At 44.1% G+C, this 12,705-nt stretch overlaps 1 protein-coding gene across 1 annotated transcript; it reads right to left on the bottom strand.

Moving 5' to 3' along the window:
* Positions 1 to 963: 963 nt before the first annotated feature.
* On the bottom strand, positions 964 to 12,015 carry KIFBP (kinesin family binding protein). The gene is made up of 7 exons (XM_050335960.1): positions 11,643 to 12,015; positions 9,482 to 9,580; positions 6,534 to 6,613; positions 6,245 to 6,428; positions 5,054 to 5,138; positions 3,197 to 3,309; positions 964 to 2,501 (listed from the first exon to the last, which is right to left on the bottom strand). The coding sequence occupies exons 1-7, from the start codon at positions 11,985 to 11,987 to the stop codon at positions 1,623 to 1,625; spliced, it is 1,785 nt and encodes a 594-aa protein (XP_050191917.1). The 5' UTR covers positions 11,988 to 12,015; the 3' UTR covers positions 964 to 1,622.
* Between the last annotated feature and the right edge of the window lie 690 nt (positions 12,016 to 12,705).

Raw genomic sequence — 12,705 nt, 5'->3', positions numbered from 1 at the left:
CAACAGAAAGGAGGTTTCAGTTGTAAGACTTTTTTGCTGTACAGAAAGGAATAGAAATGCAGGTTAAATGGAGTTCACAGGAACCTAATCTTCAATTAATCTTTGAAATAAATGCCTGACCTCACACATACTTTACAGTTAAAACTCAACATTCCTGAAGGGAGCTTTGCTGCCTAATCCAACAAGCTCCCCACCTCCTTTTTTTCTTTTTTTTTTTTTAACTAAATGCACAATCTTACATAAGTTCATTCTCTCAAATCATTGAACAAACAGTGTTTGCTTAAAAAGACATGCCTTAAAAGAAGCAAAGCATAGTGTGCTGTACTGAGCATCTGGCATGATGTAGTCTCCAGTAATAAAATATACAGGAAAACTAAGATGAAGCAATCCTTGCTCTAAACAAATTGCTTAAAGTATAGAAGAAAAAAAAAACAAAACAAACCACAACTAACCCAAACATGTATTGACTTCTTCTACGTGAATATGAGAATTTAATAGAAAAAATGTTAACTTTGGAGTTGGTAGTAAAAGTGCTTTAACTGAAATCAGAGAAAAATAATGTGCAATACAGGTTGCTGAGAAAATGTTACACTGAGAAACTGTCTGCCCTACCTTTGGGCCATAGGAAAATCTGAATTAGAGATCTGACAGCAGAAAGGAAACTCCTGAAGGCTGACTAGACAATTATTTAGTTAAACAGAAACAACACACACGTGCACGTGCACACACTCACTCCCTGGTTCTATATGCATGCCAGAAGCTGGTCTAGTTTTGAGTTCTGCTGCTGCTCATTTCCAGCACCCATTTGCTGGCCTATTTTGTGGTTAGCAGTCTAGCCTGAAGAACTCTCTGCAGGAGGGGCTTTTCACCACACATTTAAGAGGTACATCCTTGCTGCTTTCTTGCTCTTACTTCTGGCACTTAACTGCTCATGTGTTTTTACTGAAGACACTCATATGGAAATACTTTCACAACCGTTTATTTTGGCCAAAGTTGAAATGTGTATCTTGTCTTAATAAGACACAGGAAACAGAATTCTAAGGACTCTGAAGAAACATTTAGCCAAGCTAGTCCATTTATTAAGATAAGACTCTATCAACTAGAATAACAAGGGAAAAGAAGAAATCACTGAGCAACATACAAAATAAATATTGAAAACAAGTTCCCTTCACATGGATAAAGTTCTCTGGGGACAAATGTTAGAAGAGATAAAATGCATTCTAGCTGGAAGAACGTGCCTCAGCTATATTAGAAAAAAGTTTCTTAGAGAAGCAAATTCTTTTAAAAGAAACTATTTTCATACAGCACTACATTTAGAAACTGAACCATATGCTGCTGAAGGAAAAAGCCATCAGGGAGAAAAGGTTCATATTTACATACAGGATGAACAGTACAAAGCATTAGCTGGACTTATACTTTACATTTAGAGTTTATACCAGTGGTGTGGGTGAGCTACGGACAAGGAGAGCTCCGAGTTTGTCACAAGGTGTCACACTACTGCAGGCTCTAGGTGGACACCACTGCAGACACCTTATTCTACCACTCAGGATGGGAGCTGTCTGACAGCACTGGCTTGGACAGAAAACCATCTCAATAGTGCCCATCTCCTCCAAGGCAAGTACTTATACACACGGAGACAGCTTTGCTCTTAGCCTCTCCATGCTTGCTGGAAGCAGAGACACCATCTCCTTACTGAGTTCTAGTTCAGTTTCAATGGCAGGGACAGCATCAGGGTACTTCTCACAATACTCTACCAGGAATGTGTAATATTCCAATGATGTCTGCATATTTTCCAGTTGCTTTTTGCTATCTGAAGTAATAAGCTTACCATACAGTCGTGCAATATGAAATTTAGCCACCATTGCAGGGCGAAGAACATCTTCCTCGAGCTTTTCAGGAAACACCTTATCAGGGTTCCTCAAAGAATCCAAGAAGAGTTCATAATATTTGATTGCGAACTGAGCCAGAGAATTAATCTTTTTAACTGTGTGGGAGTCTAGTTTCTCTAACCTGTTACCAATAGCTACCTTTAAATCCATCATCTCATAGTAGGTGTCAGCCAGCTCGCACTGGAGCTGCCTGCAGATGAGCAGGTAGTACTGGGGGTTCAGGTCTGCATAGATGGGCTCCAGCATGTCTATCCTACGCTTGTGCATCTTGCAGCGCCTCTCATAGTCTTCTTCAAAGAAAGCCAGGACTTTAAACAAAGCACTGTGATCCTGAACAATTTCAATATGGTCAGTAACATAACCATCCACCTGAAAGAACTCTTTTGCTTCCTGAACATAGTTCTGACCAACTAGGAAGATTTCCCTGGCTTCCTGAAAATCTAAAGGATATACACTGCTCACTTTCTCTTCCATGGCTAAGACAGAGTCACATATATCACTTGTGCCAAAAAGGACAGCTTTTTTCCTGCCCTTCTCTTTTTCATCCTCTTCTTTTTTCCTTTGGGCTTTGAGTTCCAACTGCCTGTCTGGATCCAGCTCTCCTATGTTATCCTGAAATGAGAAAGCATACTAATTAAATACAAAGAGAGACTGACATTGAATCATTTTATTTATGAGTTACCTTCGAAATATAAACTAGTGAGCAACAAGTCAGAAGAGAAATTATTACTGGCATATTAGACCTTATCCTCACCAAAAAGATCATGTAAAATACAGTATAGATTCTGTAAAAACATAAGACTTGGATGATTCAGTCTCCCTACCCTGTGTGACAAAATAGCCAAAGCAACAAACATTAAGCCCAAAGGTTCTGCTTCTGCAAAGCATGTCAGCAAATGCTTTTAAACATCTGAAGGAATGCCTGAATGAATGAAATGAACACCTGAATGAATGAAATGCTTGAATGAACAGGAACACCAGCACACAAAACCGGTGCATATTGAGATGATGTTCTCACTAGCAGTTAAATAAGAAGCAATCTGTCAAATCAAGCTGCAAGAAAGTGCAACAGAGATAAGGGAAATTTGTGAAGCTGCTGTACAAGCACTGCACTAGCTGATCTATCCATGCTTATCCCTGAGTGCTGCACTGTGGAACACCTGATACACTGCAAGCATCTGTTGTGTCATTCACTGGGCAACTGATTATTTCTTGTTACCCACTGAGAACTGATTCCTGCTGCAAACATCAAAGCAAGCTTAGTTTGCTGTTAGACAAGCACAGCTACAGAAGAGGTTTGCTGTTACCTCAAGTAATTTCCGAGCACTTTGCAGGAGATTCAGACAATACTTAATCCAGCATCTTGCAATTTCAGCTTTCCTCTCTGGCAGGTCATGTTGGTCCTGCTCCGTTTCATCTCCTGAATGGATGTAAACACACAAAAACTTTCAGAGAACTCCCTCAAATGTTTCAGGCAAAGAATATGATACTTGTAATTAATTAATTTTTCCTCACGGTTAGACAGAAATGTGTTGTCCCTGTTGGTTTATATAATAATTCTGTAAACTGTCATTTCTGGTAGAAAACCCTATAGATTAACATGGATTTGTCATTTAAACATTCTTAAATAGATCATAATGCATGTTCAGAAAGACTTTTCATCTGGAAGGTGTTATACTGGAAATGTTTTCATGTCTCTTTGTAATAAGCGAAAGAAATGAGGGTAATTCATTTTTTGAGATTCAGCTGCCTGCCCAGTAACTGCTTCTGAGGAGGAGAAGGGCATTTGTACTGCAGTGGGCCCCAGACTTGCTATCAAAAAAGGGAACAAAGTAGGGGAAACTGCCTTTAGTTAATCTACCTGGTACAAACATGAGACTTATTAGCTCTACAACTTCTGTGGTTTTCTCCCCACAGTCTCCCCACTACCATAAGTAGCAGGACTTCTGATGTCTCAGGATAAAATTTTCAAAACCCCAAATGGATTTCAAAGGAAGCTGCAGAAGGCAGTGAATTAGTTGAACAGTGAGGGGACATTACTACAGGACAGTAACAATCCTGTTCACCAAAAAAAAAAAAAAGCCAGTTCAGACTCAGATCCACTGCGTTCATTATCTAACATCAGGGCCAATCAAGCTGTTCCTAAAGAATTACGAATTGTTGCTTATGTAAGAAAAGGCACATTTACTAAATATCTGTGTTATGTTATATTCCAATTAACATCATAAAATGAATGTGCTTGAGAGTGGCCAATGCTGACTGTGCATTGATCTTGCTAATTAGAAATTCCCAAAAGTCCACAGCCCAGCTCTCTGTACCGCAAAATGGAAGGGGAGGGCAGGTAGGATAAACATTTACTCCACCAAAACAAATGGGAAAATCACTACTCCCATTCGGTGCAGGAGGCAGGCAAGATAAAATTCAGTTGATTTGTACCTGCTCACTCTCCACAAGTTAAAGCTCTGTGGACTGGAAGCTTCCAGTTGCCTGAGACGGACACAAAAGGCTGTGCTGTAGATAAGCAAAGACTAAGCCTAAAACACTATCATGTAACCACAAGTCTTTAAAACTGGGGTCAGTTCTCTAAAAGTTTCTTTTACTGATCTTCACACTGAACTGCCAAGTTGTTCCTTTACCCAAAGAACAAAGAGGAGAGCTACAACTCCAAAAAGAGCCATTGATGAGGCTGCAGCATCCAGCAACAAAAGGCGATTCAAGTGCCTTCTGGATCTGCGGTTTTAAGAGCTGCAGTTTTCCTCCCTATTTTAAAACTATTCCCAGGAAGCATCTGGTTAGGTTCAATGAATCTCTGCCCTCTGATCACTGAGCTAAACTGCATTTTCAGCACACGTACGAGGCCAAATGGACGAACAGAGCCACTGTTACTGTTGAAGCGGGTATTGGTTTAAATTTCACTTTTTTTCTGGTACTTTCTGAAACACCAGCAACAAGCACTTGAGGTTTTCTCACTGGGTCTACTCATAGTCAATCTGGAGCTGTACTACCAGCACTAGCAGTTTTTCAAAAGCATTCTACGTTATTGTTAATTAAAAAGATTTTAGAAAATTAACACCAGAATAAGTTCTGTGCATGCTGTTAAATTCCAGTTTTACCATTATGTATCAATGATGCTTAATTCACAACAGACTTGTACGTGGACTTACCGTCCTCAGCAGACGGCACCTGTCCCGCTTGGCTGAAGATGACACTGGCTGCTGCCAGGCAGTGCCTGGCCTCCATAAAGCATTCCTGGGAGAAACAGAACCAGCAGCACTGAGCAGCCCAGGCACTGCTCTCAGCCTGGCCAACCCCCTCAGACCGTGAACACACATGACATGACAGAACTGAGAGGCTCTGGAGCACATTCCCCCAGGCACTGGAACAGAACACACAGTTTCTCCCCAGCTATTTCTGAATGGAGTATTTTCTAAGCAGCTGTTCTCTCTGTCCCACAGCCACAGTTAGCATTAGCTGTGTACACTGGGAGCATTGTCTCTGCTCTGATCAACCCACCATCGCTTCCCTGCGGTGAAGGAAGTGATGTCTTGTGGCAAACACCATCATGGGGTGTTAGTGGGAACAGCCGGATACACAAGTCAACACCCTGAGTCAGATCTGGATTCCTTTACCCATATTTGGCAGTGCACTGGTTAAGGATTGGTGCTATCAGTGCATCAAAAACACATGGAAATTACTAGTTACTACTGCAATTACCATTAACTGGCTCAGGTATGGCAGAAAACTTTTTAAGCATCAGAAAAGAGCTCTGAACAGCCCTGAATGTAGAAATTGCTAAATAAATCTGAAGCATTTCCTAACAGTGGATCATTTAGAGTCGAGACGTGTGAAGGCAAAGAGCTGCCAACTTACATATTCCCTTTAATGTTCACTCATAGGCTCAGACAAGTCCAAAGCACATGCTAAGGTACAAAGGACAGTAACTTAGAGGAAACATACAGTGTGCCATACCTTGGCCCTCAGATAGTTTTATTTTTAAACTTTATTGCAAGAGAAGAATATAAAAAAGAGTTTTAAATTAAATTATGATAAGCTTTGAGTTGTACTTACAAATGTCCCATCACACCACTGCTAACACTTCATTAACTACAGAGCTTCTCTCACACCTACAGCCCTGCTCATTGTCCCCACTGCTACCACACCACCACAGGAAAGCCTCCATGTCCTCCTCAAAAAAACTGAGAGATGCTCCATGTCAGAAGACAGTTTGTGGTTTTACAGGTGCACATGTTAAATTCAGCACGGAGCCCTGTCTCAACCTCCCGTTTCAAACAACTGTCCTGCTGGACAGTTACACTGGTGATACAATTACAGCAGATAAACACCGGATGCCTGACCTTGGAGAGATAGTACTGTGACAAAGTAGCAGCATTGCGAGCCCATTCCACTGGGTAGTAGCCACAATACTCCAGCTGGCGTTTCAGAGTGGTGTGGCAATACTGAGCAGCCTTCTCAATCATGTCCAGGTGCTGGTAGACTTGTGCCAGGTAATACAGAGTATGTGTGTAGGCTTTTTCAAATCTGGGAAAAACAACAGTCTCTTTAGATTGCTTCCCCCCCTCCCTAAATACACCCTTAAAAAAAAAAAAAAAAAAAAAAAAAGTAGGTATGCTGCTCCACACCCACCTTTTGGATCTTTCTTGGTCTGTAAGTTTGTCTTCTTCTGCCATGAAATGTTCACTGGGATCCAGGGGAGGATTTCCATCCTGCAGGGGTACATGACACATTCAGCAAACCACATTGGTTACTCTGTAGCACATGCTCCCTCTCCTGGCTGCACATCATTTACCATTTAACAATCCCACATTCCAATCCCAGCTTCATTTAATGCACCTACACCTCAGTGCCACATCTGCAGAGCAATTCTATAAAGCTCAGGAGATTCAGAGCATGAAGGTCAGAGTTCCACAGAGAATGATCAGGTTTTCAGCTTGTAAAAGTCTTCTGCTTACATCCCTGAACACAGTGCATGCTGCCTGCACCAGAAATACTCTGCCTGGATTCCACAGCACTGTAACTGGGCATCTTTATTTTGTACAATAACAGAACGGAGTTTGAGGCATCAATTTAACACCAGGCATGTCTTCAAGTGTGAAAAATTCGTTTGCACAGCTGCCCTCATCAGTGGCAAGAAAACATCCTGCAGGAAGTACTGCAGAGAACACGCTGTGCAGAGCACTCAGCAGAGCTGCTGGAAACACCACCCGCCGGGGAGGGACTCCAGCACACACACACTACTCACAAACACCAGTGGGACAGCAGGCAGTGTCTCAGCGTGCAGCTTGTCCAGCCCCTTACTGACCTCACCTATTGCTTAGCCCAAGAGAAAGTGAGGCAACAAATCAAAACCAGTTTAGATCAATACTTTTCGTAAGATAATACAGACTGAGGCAGGAACAGGAGCAAGGGCAGAGAATGCACTCTACAGGGAAGAAAAGATATTCTTATGTTTGAGCTGCTTCTCATCAAAAATCCCTGAATGGATCTGTGTGTTTGCTTTTAAAAGAAGTGGTCCATTCATCTTAAGAAATGAAAAAATGTGTCTGAAACAGACAGTGACAAATTAAAGCGTGTTTAACCTACCTGAGGCGTGCATATTTTTGCATATGATCTTTTTATCTTCAGGTTTTCTATTTATTAGTTTTTAAGATGTGAGTTTATAACCCTCCATCTCGTTTTCCTTAGATACAAAGGCTCCCAAACCTTCTAACAAGATTTGGAACATATTCTGGCAAGACTAGAGCTATTTCTGCCCATAACGCAACTGAAATGACACGGTAAGCAACACACCCTTGCCTCCGTCCTGCACATACAGATTTATCCTCTGGTGTCAAGCATTATGCCTTTACTTATCCTCATGAAGTAAATTCTCCTCTCTAGGTGGACTTCACTAACCCAAGCTCCTTGCCTTGGTTTTGCATTAGTGGGGAGAAACCACCTTGCCCAATTTGTAAGCTCAGGAGAATGTCTCAGTCATCAACAGTTTACAAAGACTCCCTGACAGGAAGGATTCCCGACAGCCTAAAAATGGGGACTATTAAGAAAAGTATATTCACATTTTTATAATTTGTGAAAGACAAATGTTGACATGGTTGTATAAATCCACCACTGCAAGTGACTCAAATCCTCTTTATAAACCATAAATCAGGTAGACAAGCTCCCCCATGCCCTGTGGTTTGGATTTGTTGTGAGAGTTATTAATTCTTTGCAGATTATCTCAGGTACAGTCAGTATTTTCAGAGAAACATATAATAAGCCCGATAAAGTCACCACAGAAACATTATTTTGCTGTAGTTTCTTTTAAAAGAAAGTCTTTTGGCATAGCTACACAGTGCCTTGAACTGTAAGTGGCAAATAAAAAAAATGCTGGGGAAACACTGTGGAAGTGATCCAGAGTGGGCTTATTGACAGTCACGTATGTATGGCAGCAAAAGCCCCAGAAGGAACATTCAGTAGCCACTACTAAGAAAAATTAACAGTTTCAGAAAAGTCCACAGTGAAAATGAGCAGTGTTTGGCAGCACTGTTTAATCCACTACATGGTAGTACCAGTCCAGTTTCATAATCACTACAACAAGTGCCAGAAACTTTCAGAGGAGATGTGAAGGCTGATGATATTTACACCCGGGGCTGGGTATAAATATTGAAGTTGATCATCAGGAATTAATTAGAGAGAGTGTCTGCAGAGAGATGTAGTGTCTCTACTGAACCAAAGGGCAGATAATAAACTGAGAAACTTTTCACCACAAGTGGGTTTTTTTTCTGGATCCATTTCCTATCACTGTAGACCAGCACAGCTGCAAAGGTGGAAACAGAGCAGTAACCATCCAGTAAAGACTAACCCATTCTAAAGATCTCCATGGGAATCATCTGTGCTATAAACCAACTTCATGTAAAACCTGGACTGCAATTTCATAAAACTAAGGTCTGTCCCACCTGTAGAGCTGTGCTGAGACACAGCTACTGCTCCTTCAAGGCCACAAATGTTTTCACCTCACTCAAGAGCTGTCCCTGAGGCAAGTCAGTGTAGAAACAGCTTTGCAAAGAGCTTAAAAATAGCACAAGGGAGTCTTTGTCAGATACACAGCAGAATCCACAGCTCAAAAGGTTGTTTAATATGCATGAGAGGGTTAGCTGTTTGTAAGATTGTCCTCTTGGATATGGAACTAAACTACTTGCCTCTCCAAAACACTGCACAGTCAGAGCCAAACATGCAAATATTACAGTTTTGCTTCCTCTTCCTACTGAAAGCAGTGGATTGACATTGTACATAATTTCCAAGATCAGATTTAATAATAGTCCTCTTTAAAATCCAGATTCTACCTGGCTTCAACTCTGGATTATTAAAGGACTTTCAAAAGGGATCATTATTTTTGAGTAAAATTATTTTCCACTTTGAAATCGGCAACTAATGCCCTGGTTTGCCTTGTCCTGCTGTATAGGACAACTCCTGTCACTTGCCAAAGGTGCCACAGCAGCCAGGATAAAGGGCAGAAAGTCAAGTTCCATTTGCATGGTTATTTCAAAGATCACCTGAACTGCAAAGTAAGACCTGCCACAGTGCTAACACAGTACCTCTTTCATGTATTGGTTATACAGGGCTTCTGCAGATTCCAGGTAAGTTTGTGCAGTTTCAATTTCATCCCTTCGAGACCACAGGATACCCAGGTTGTTCTAAAGGAAAAAGGAAAAAAAAAAAACCCAACCAAAAACGATCAGTTATTTTCCCACTGCGTTCCATTTACATTACACAGTTTCTCCAAACAATTCAGCCTTCATCCTTACATATCTGCGTGTTCTAATACAATGCATTTCAAAAAGCAAAAACTGTCCCCATCCATTTCACTGTGAATTGCTCAAAAAAAGAGGTTCTCACACAGTACACTTCACACACAAAATTCACCTCTCAGACTGCAACTTCCTGTGTTTATTCTGCTGGGTAAGGACTGGTGTGTCCAAATAAGTTTATTCCAAGTATGTTCTGCATCCAATTTGTGCAGCTTTTACATCACATACATATGTCATAAAAAGAGACAAGACAGAAAGTTCTTACCATGACTCCATTGAAAAAGTTAACAGGAAAAGGATATGTTAGGAATGAATGCTTGTAAATTTTCAACAATGGAAAGAGATGAAAAGTGCCTTTAAGATGCAAAAGCTATTGACTACTGCCTTCAAATTAAAGTTAAAGCAATGTACATAGCAAGTCATTGCATCTGTGAACCCATCTTTTATAAAATCTACCTCTAATTTTATTAATGAGATAGTGTTAATAACAATCTATGTCTGATGTGCCAATTTAGGTCCTAGGCAGTGCTGTTACAGAATCCAAGAGGGCTAAAAAAAACCCCCCAAACCTTCAAAATAGTTAGAATGTGTAGCTGTATGCCAGCCTAGTGCCCCTTTCGGTTCCGTTCCTTTTGTTATTTTTATAAGAAAGCACATCACATGTTCACGAACTGAAATACTTTGCCTTAGGCCAAGCAGCGGAACAGACCAAATTCCATCAGACAGAAACTGTGGTACACAATCTTATGAAGAAGCTCAGAAAATCAGAAGCAGGAAACAGGAATGCTCCTCCTTTCAAAATAGCAGGCAGTGCTGCAGCAACACCCTCTAGACTCCCAGGATGTGGAGAAGTACGGCCACCGATGGCAACTTTGCACAACAAACTTCATCCTGCTGCTCCCTAAAGGCCCCAAAACAGTAAAGTCCATGCAAACGTTTGCCTAATAGAGACAAGAGCTGCTTTCCAACGCAGCATTCAGAAGCACAGTGGAATCCCTGGCCCTCAGCCACAAGAGCCACCAGGAACATGTGGGAAGATATGATCTGGTTTTGGCTCCAGCAATCGCTACCTTACAACGGGTAACAGATTCACAGTGGTGCACTGAGGGACGAGGAGTGTAACCTCACAATTCCAGACAACCCCACTAATTCACCCAGCGTAAGACAAGTCATGTTTGACTGGCACCTTTTCCACATCAGCACACAATTCCTTGACAGTATCGCAACGTTTGATAAGGGAGCACTACCGAACCTTTTCTAACTGGAGCAACCATTTTTGACAGAGACATCTAAATAACTGCTCTATTTAATTTACAGTCTAGAGACAGATACCTGACTATACACCAGCTGCCGTGACACAGCAGGTCAGCAAAGGCCCTTTTGTGAATCTTCATGTGGCAAGAATTAAGTTTGATAAGAGTATTATTTTCTTCAGAATAAAGACATGAATATTATTACTTCGAGCCCAAACAAAACTGTATTTACTCATCCGGGACAAAATCTTATAGCTTAAAAGAGAACAGGTGAGGGCAAAAATCAAACAATTTACCATTCCAGGGTAGCACATCAATAAAAGCCTCTCCCAACTTTACTCTGACGACAGATGAGTTAAGGAATCATAAGTAAGTTCTGGCTATACTGAGGTCTTCTACTCATTTATTCCTGCCCAGCTCTTACCAGTTCTGTCTCAGTCTGTCCCGAGGAACACGCTGCTTTGTCAACACCCAATTTCCATTGCGAGAACACGCTTTAAATGCCCTGCACGCCCAGAGGCATCAGCAGGAGGCTTAAAACAGAAACCCCCTGCACAGCCAGCCCCTGGGAATGATTTCTCCGGCAGGCACTGACGGCCGGGGCCGCGGTGATGATGGGTACGCAGGCAGTGCCAGCCAGGACACGGCGGTGCCCCCCCACTCCCCGCGGGCACCCCGCGGCCTCCCCCGCCCACCTGGGCCTGGATGTAGAGGGACACGCAGTCCGGGGACAGGCGGTGCGGCTCCAGGAGCTGCGTGCAGCGCTGCAGGTGCTCCTCGCCGGCCGACAGCTCCTCGGTGTCGGTGTGGTTGACGCCCAGCTCGTACTCCAGCACGGCCCGCCGCACGGCCAGCACCTGCGCCTCGCCGCCCTCCTCGGCGGCGCTCAGCAGCTGCTTCACCTCCTGCAGCAGCGCCCGGGCGCTGTACTTGGAGCGGTACGGCTCCGTCTCGGGGTCCTTCAGCGACTCCACGGCCGACAGCGTGCGGGCGGCGCGGAACTTCTCGCACACCGCGGGCCACCCGCCGCCCGCCGCCATCTTCCCGCGCCGCCGCCCCGCCCCGCGCGTCCGCACCGCTCCCGCCCCGGCCCCGGCCCCGCCCCGCCGTCATCCAGCGCCCCCTCAGCGGGGCCGTCCCGGTCCCTCCCCCGCCCCGCTGCCATCCAATGCCCTTCAGCGGGGCCGTCCCGGTCCTTCCCCCGCCCCGCTGCCATCCAATGCCCCTCAGCGGGGCCGTCCCGGTCCCGCCCCCGCCCCGCTGCCATCCAATGCCCCTCAGCGGGGCCGTCCCGGTCCCGCCCCCGCCCCGCTGCCATCCAATGCCCCTCAGCGGGGCCGTCCCGATCCCTCCCCCGCCCCGCTGCCATCCAATGCCCCCTCAGCGGGGCCGTCCCGATCCCACCCCATTGCCCTCCGGAGCCCCCTCAGCGGGTCCCCCATCTCTCCACCCCTTCGGGGTTCCCCCGCCCAGTCTCTGCGACAGGCGGTACTGTGAAGGAGCTGGCAAACGGAAGCACCCCAAAGGAAACCAGAGCCATGGGATGCTCTGCAGGAAGGGTAGCGAGGGGTTGATGTCAGATTTTTCTGAAAAAAAATTTTAGAACCAGATTTCTTAACGCAAAGGCTGCTGAACGGACGAGGCTGGGTGGCTGTCCTGCTTGGATGAGTGCTGTTCCACACAGTGCCAAGTTTCCAGGCACACTCACCGCCCTAGGACAGGGACACCCTTACAGACGGCAGCTGCTTTGTTGGGCAG

The sequence above is a fragment of the Myiozetetes cayanensis genome, unplaced genomic scaffold (assembly GCF_022539395.1).
Source record: "Myiozetetes cayanensis isolate MyiCay16 unplaced genomic scaffold, myiCay2020 scf10, whole genome shotgun sequence".
NCBI lineage: Eukaryota > Metazoa > Chordata > Aves > Passeriformes > Tyrannidae > Myiozetetes > Myiozetetes cayanensis.
Note: the sequence above shows the minus strand (reverse complement) of the source record. Positions and strands in the feature narration are given on the sequence as shown.

Coding starts and splice junctions, on each gene's coding strand:
- KIFBP (XM_050335960.1), bottom strand. CDS start 11,987: ATGGCGGCGGGCGGCGGGTGGCCCGCGGTGTGCGAGAAGTTCCGCGCC. Junction 9,581..11,642: donor CCCTCTACATCCAGGCCCAG/GTGGGCGGGGGA, acceptor TTTTTCCTTTAG/AACAACCTGGGTATCCTGTG. Junction 6,429..6,533: donor GACCAAGAAAGATCCAAAAG/GTGGGTGTGGAG, acceptor TGTTTTTCCCAG/ATTTGAAAAAGCCTACACAC.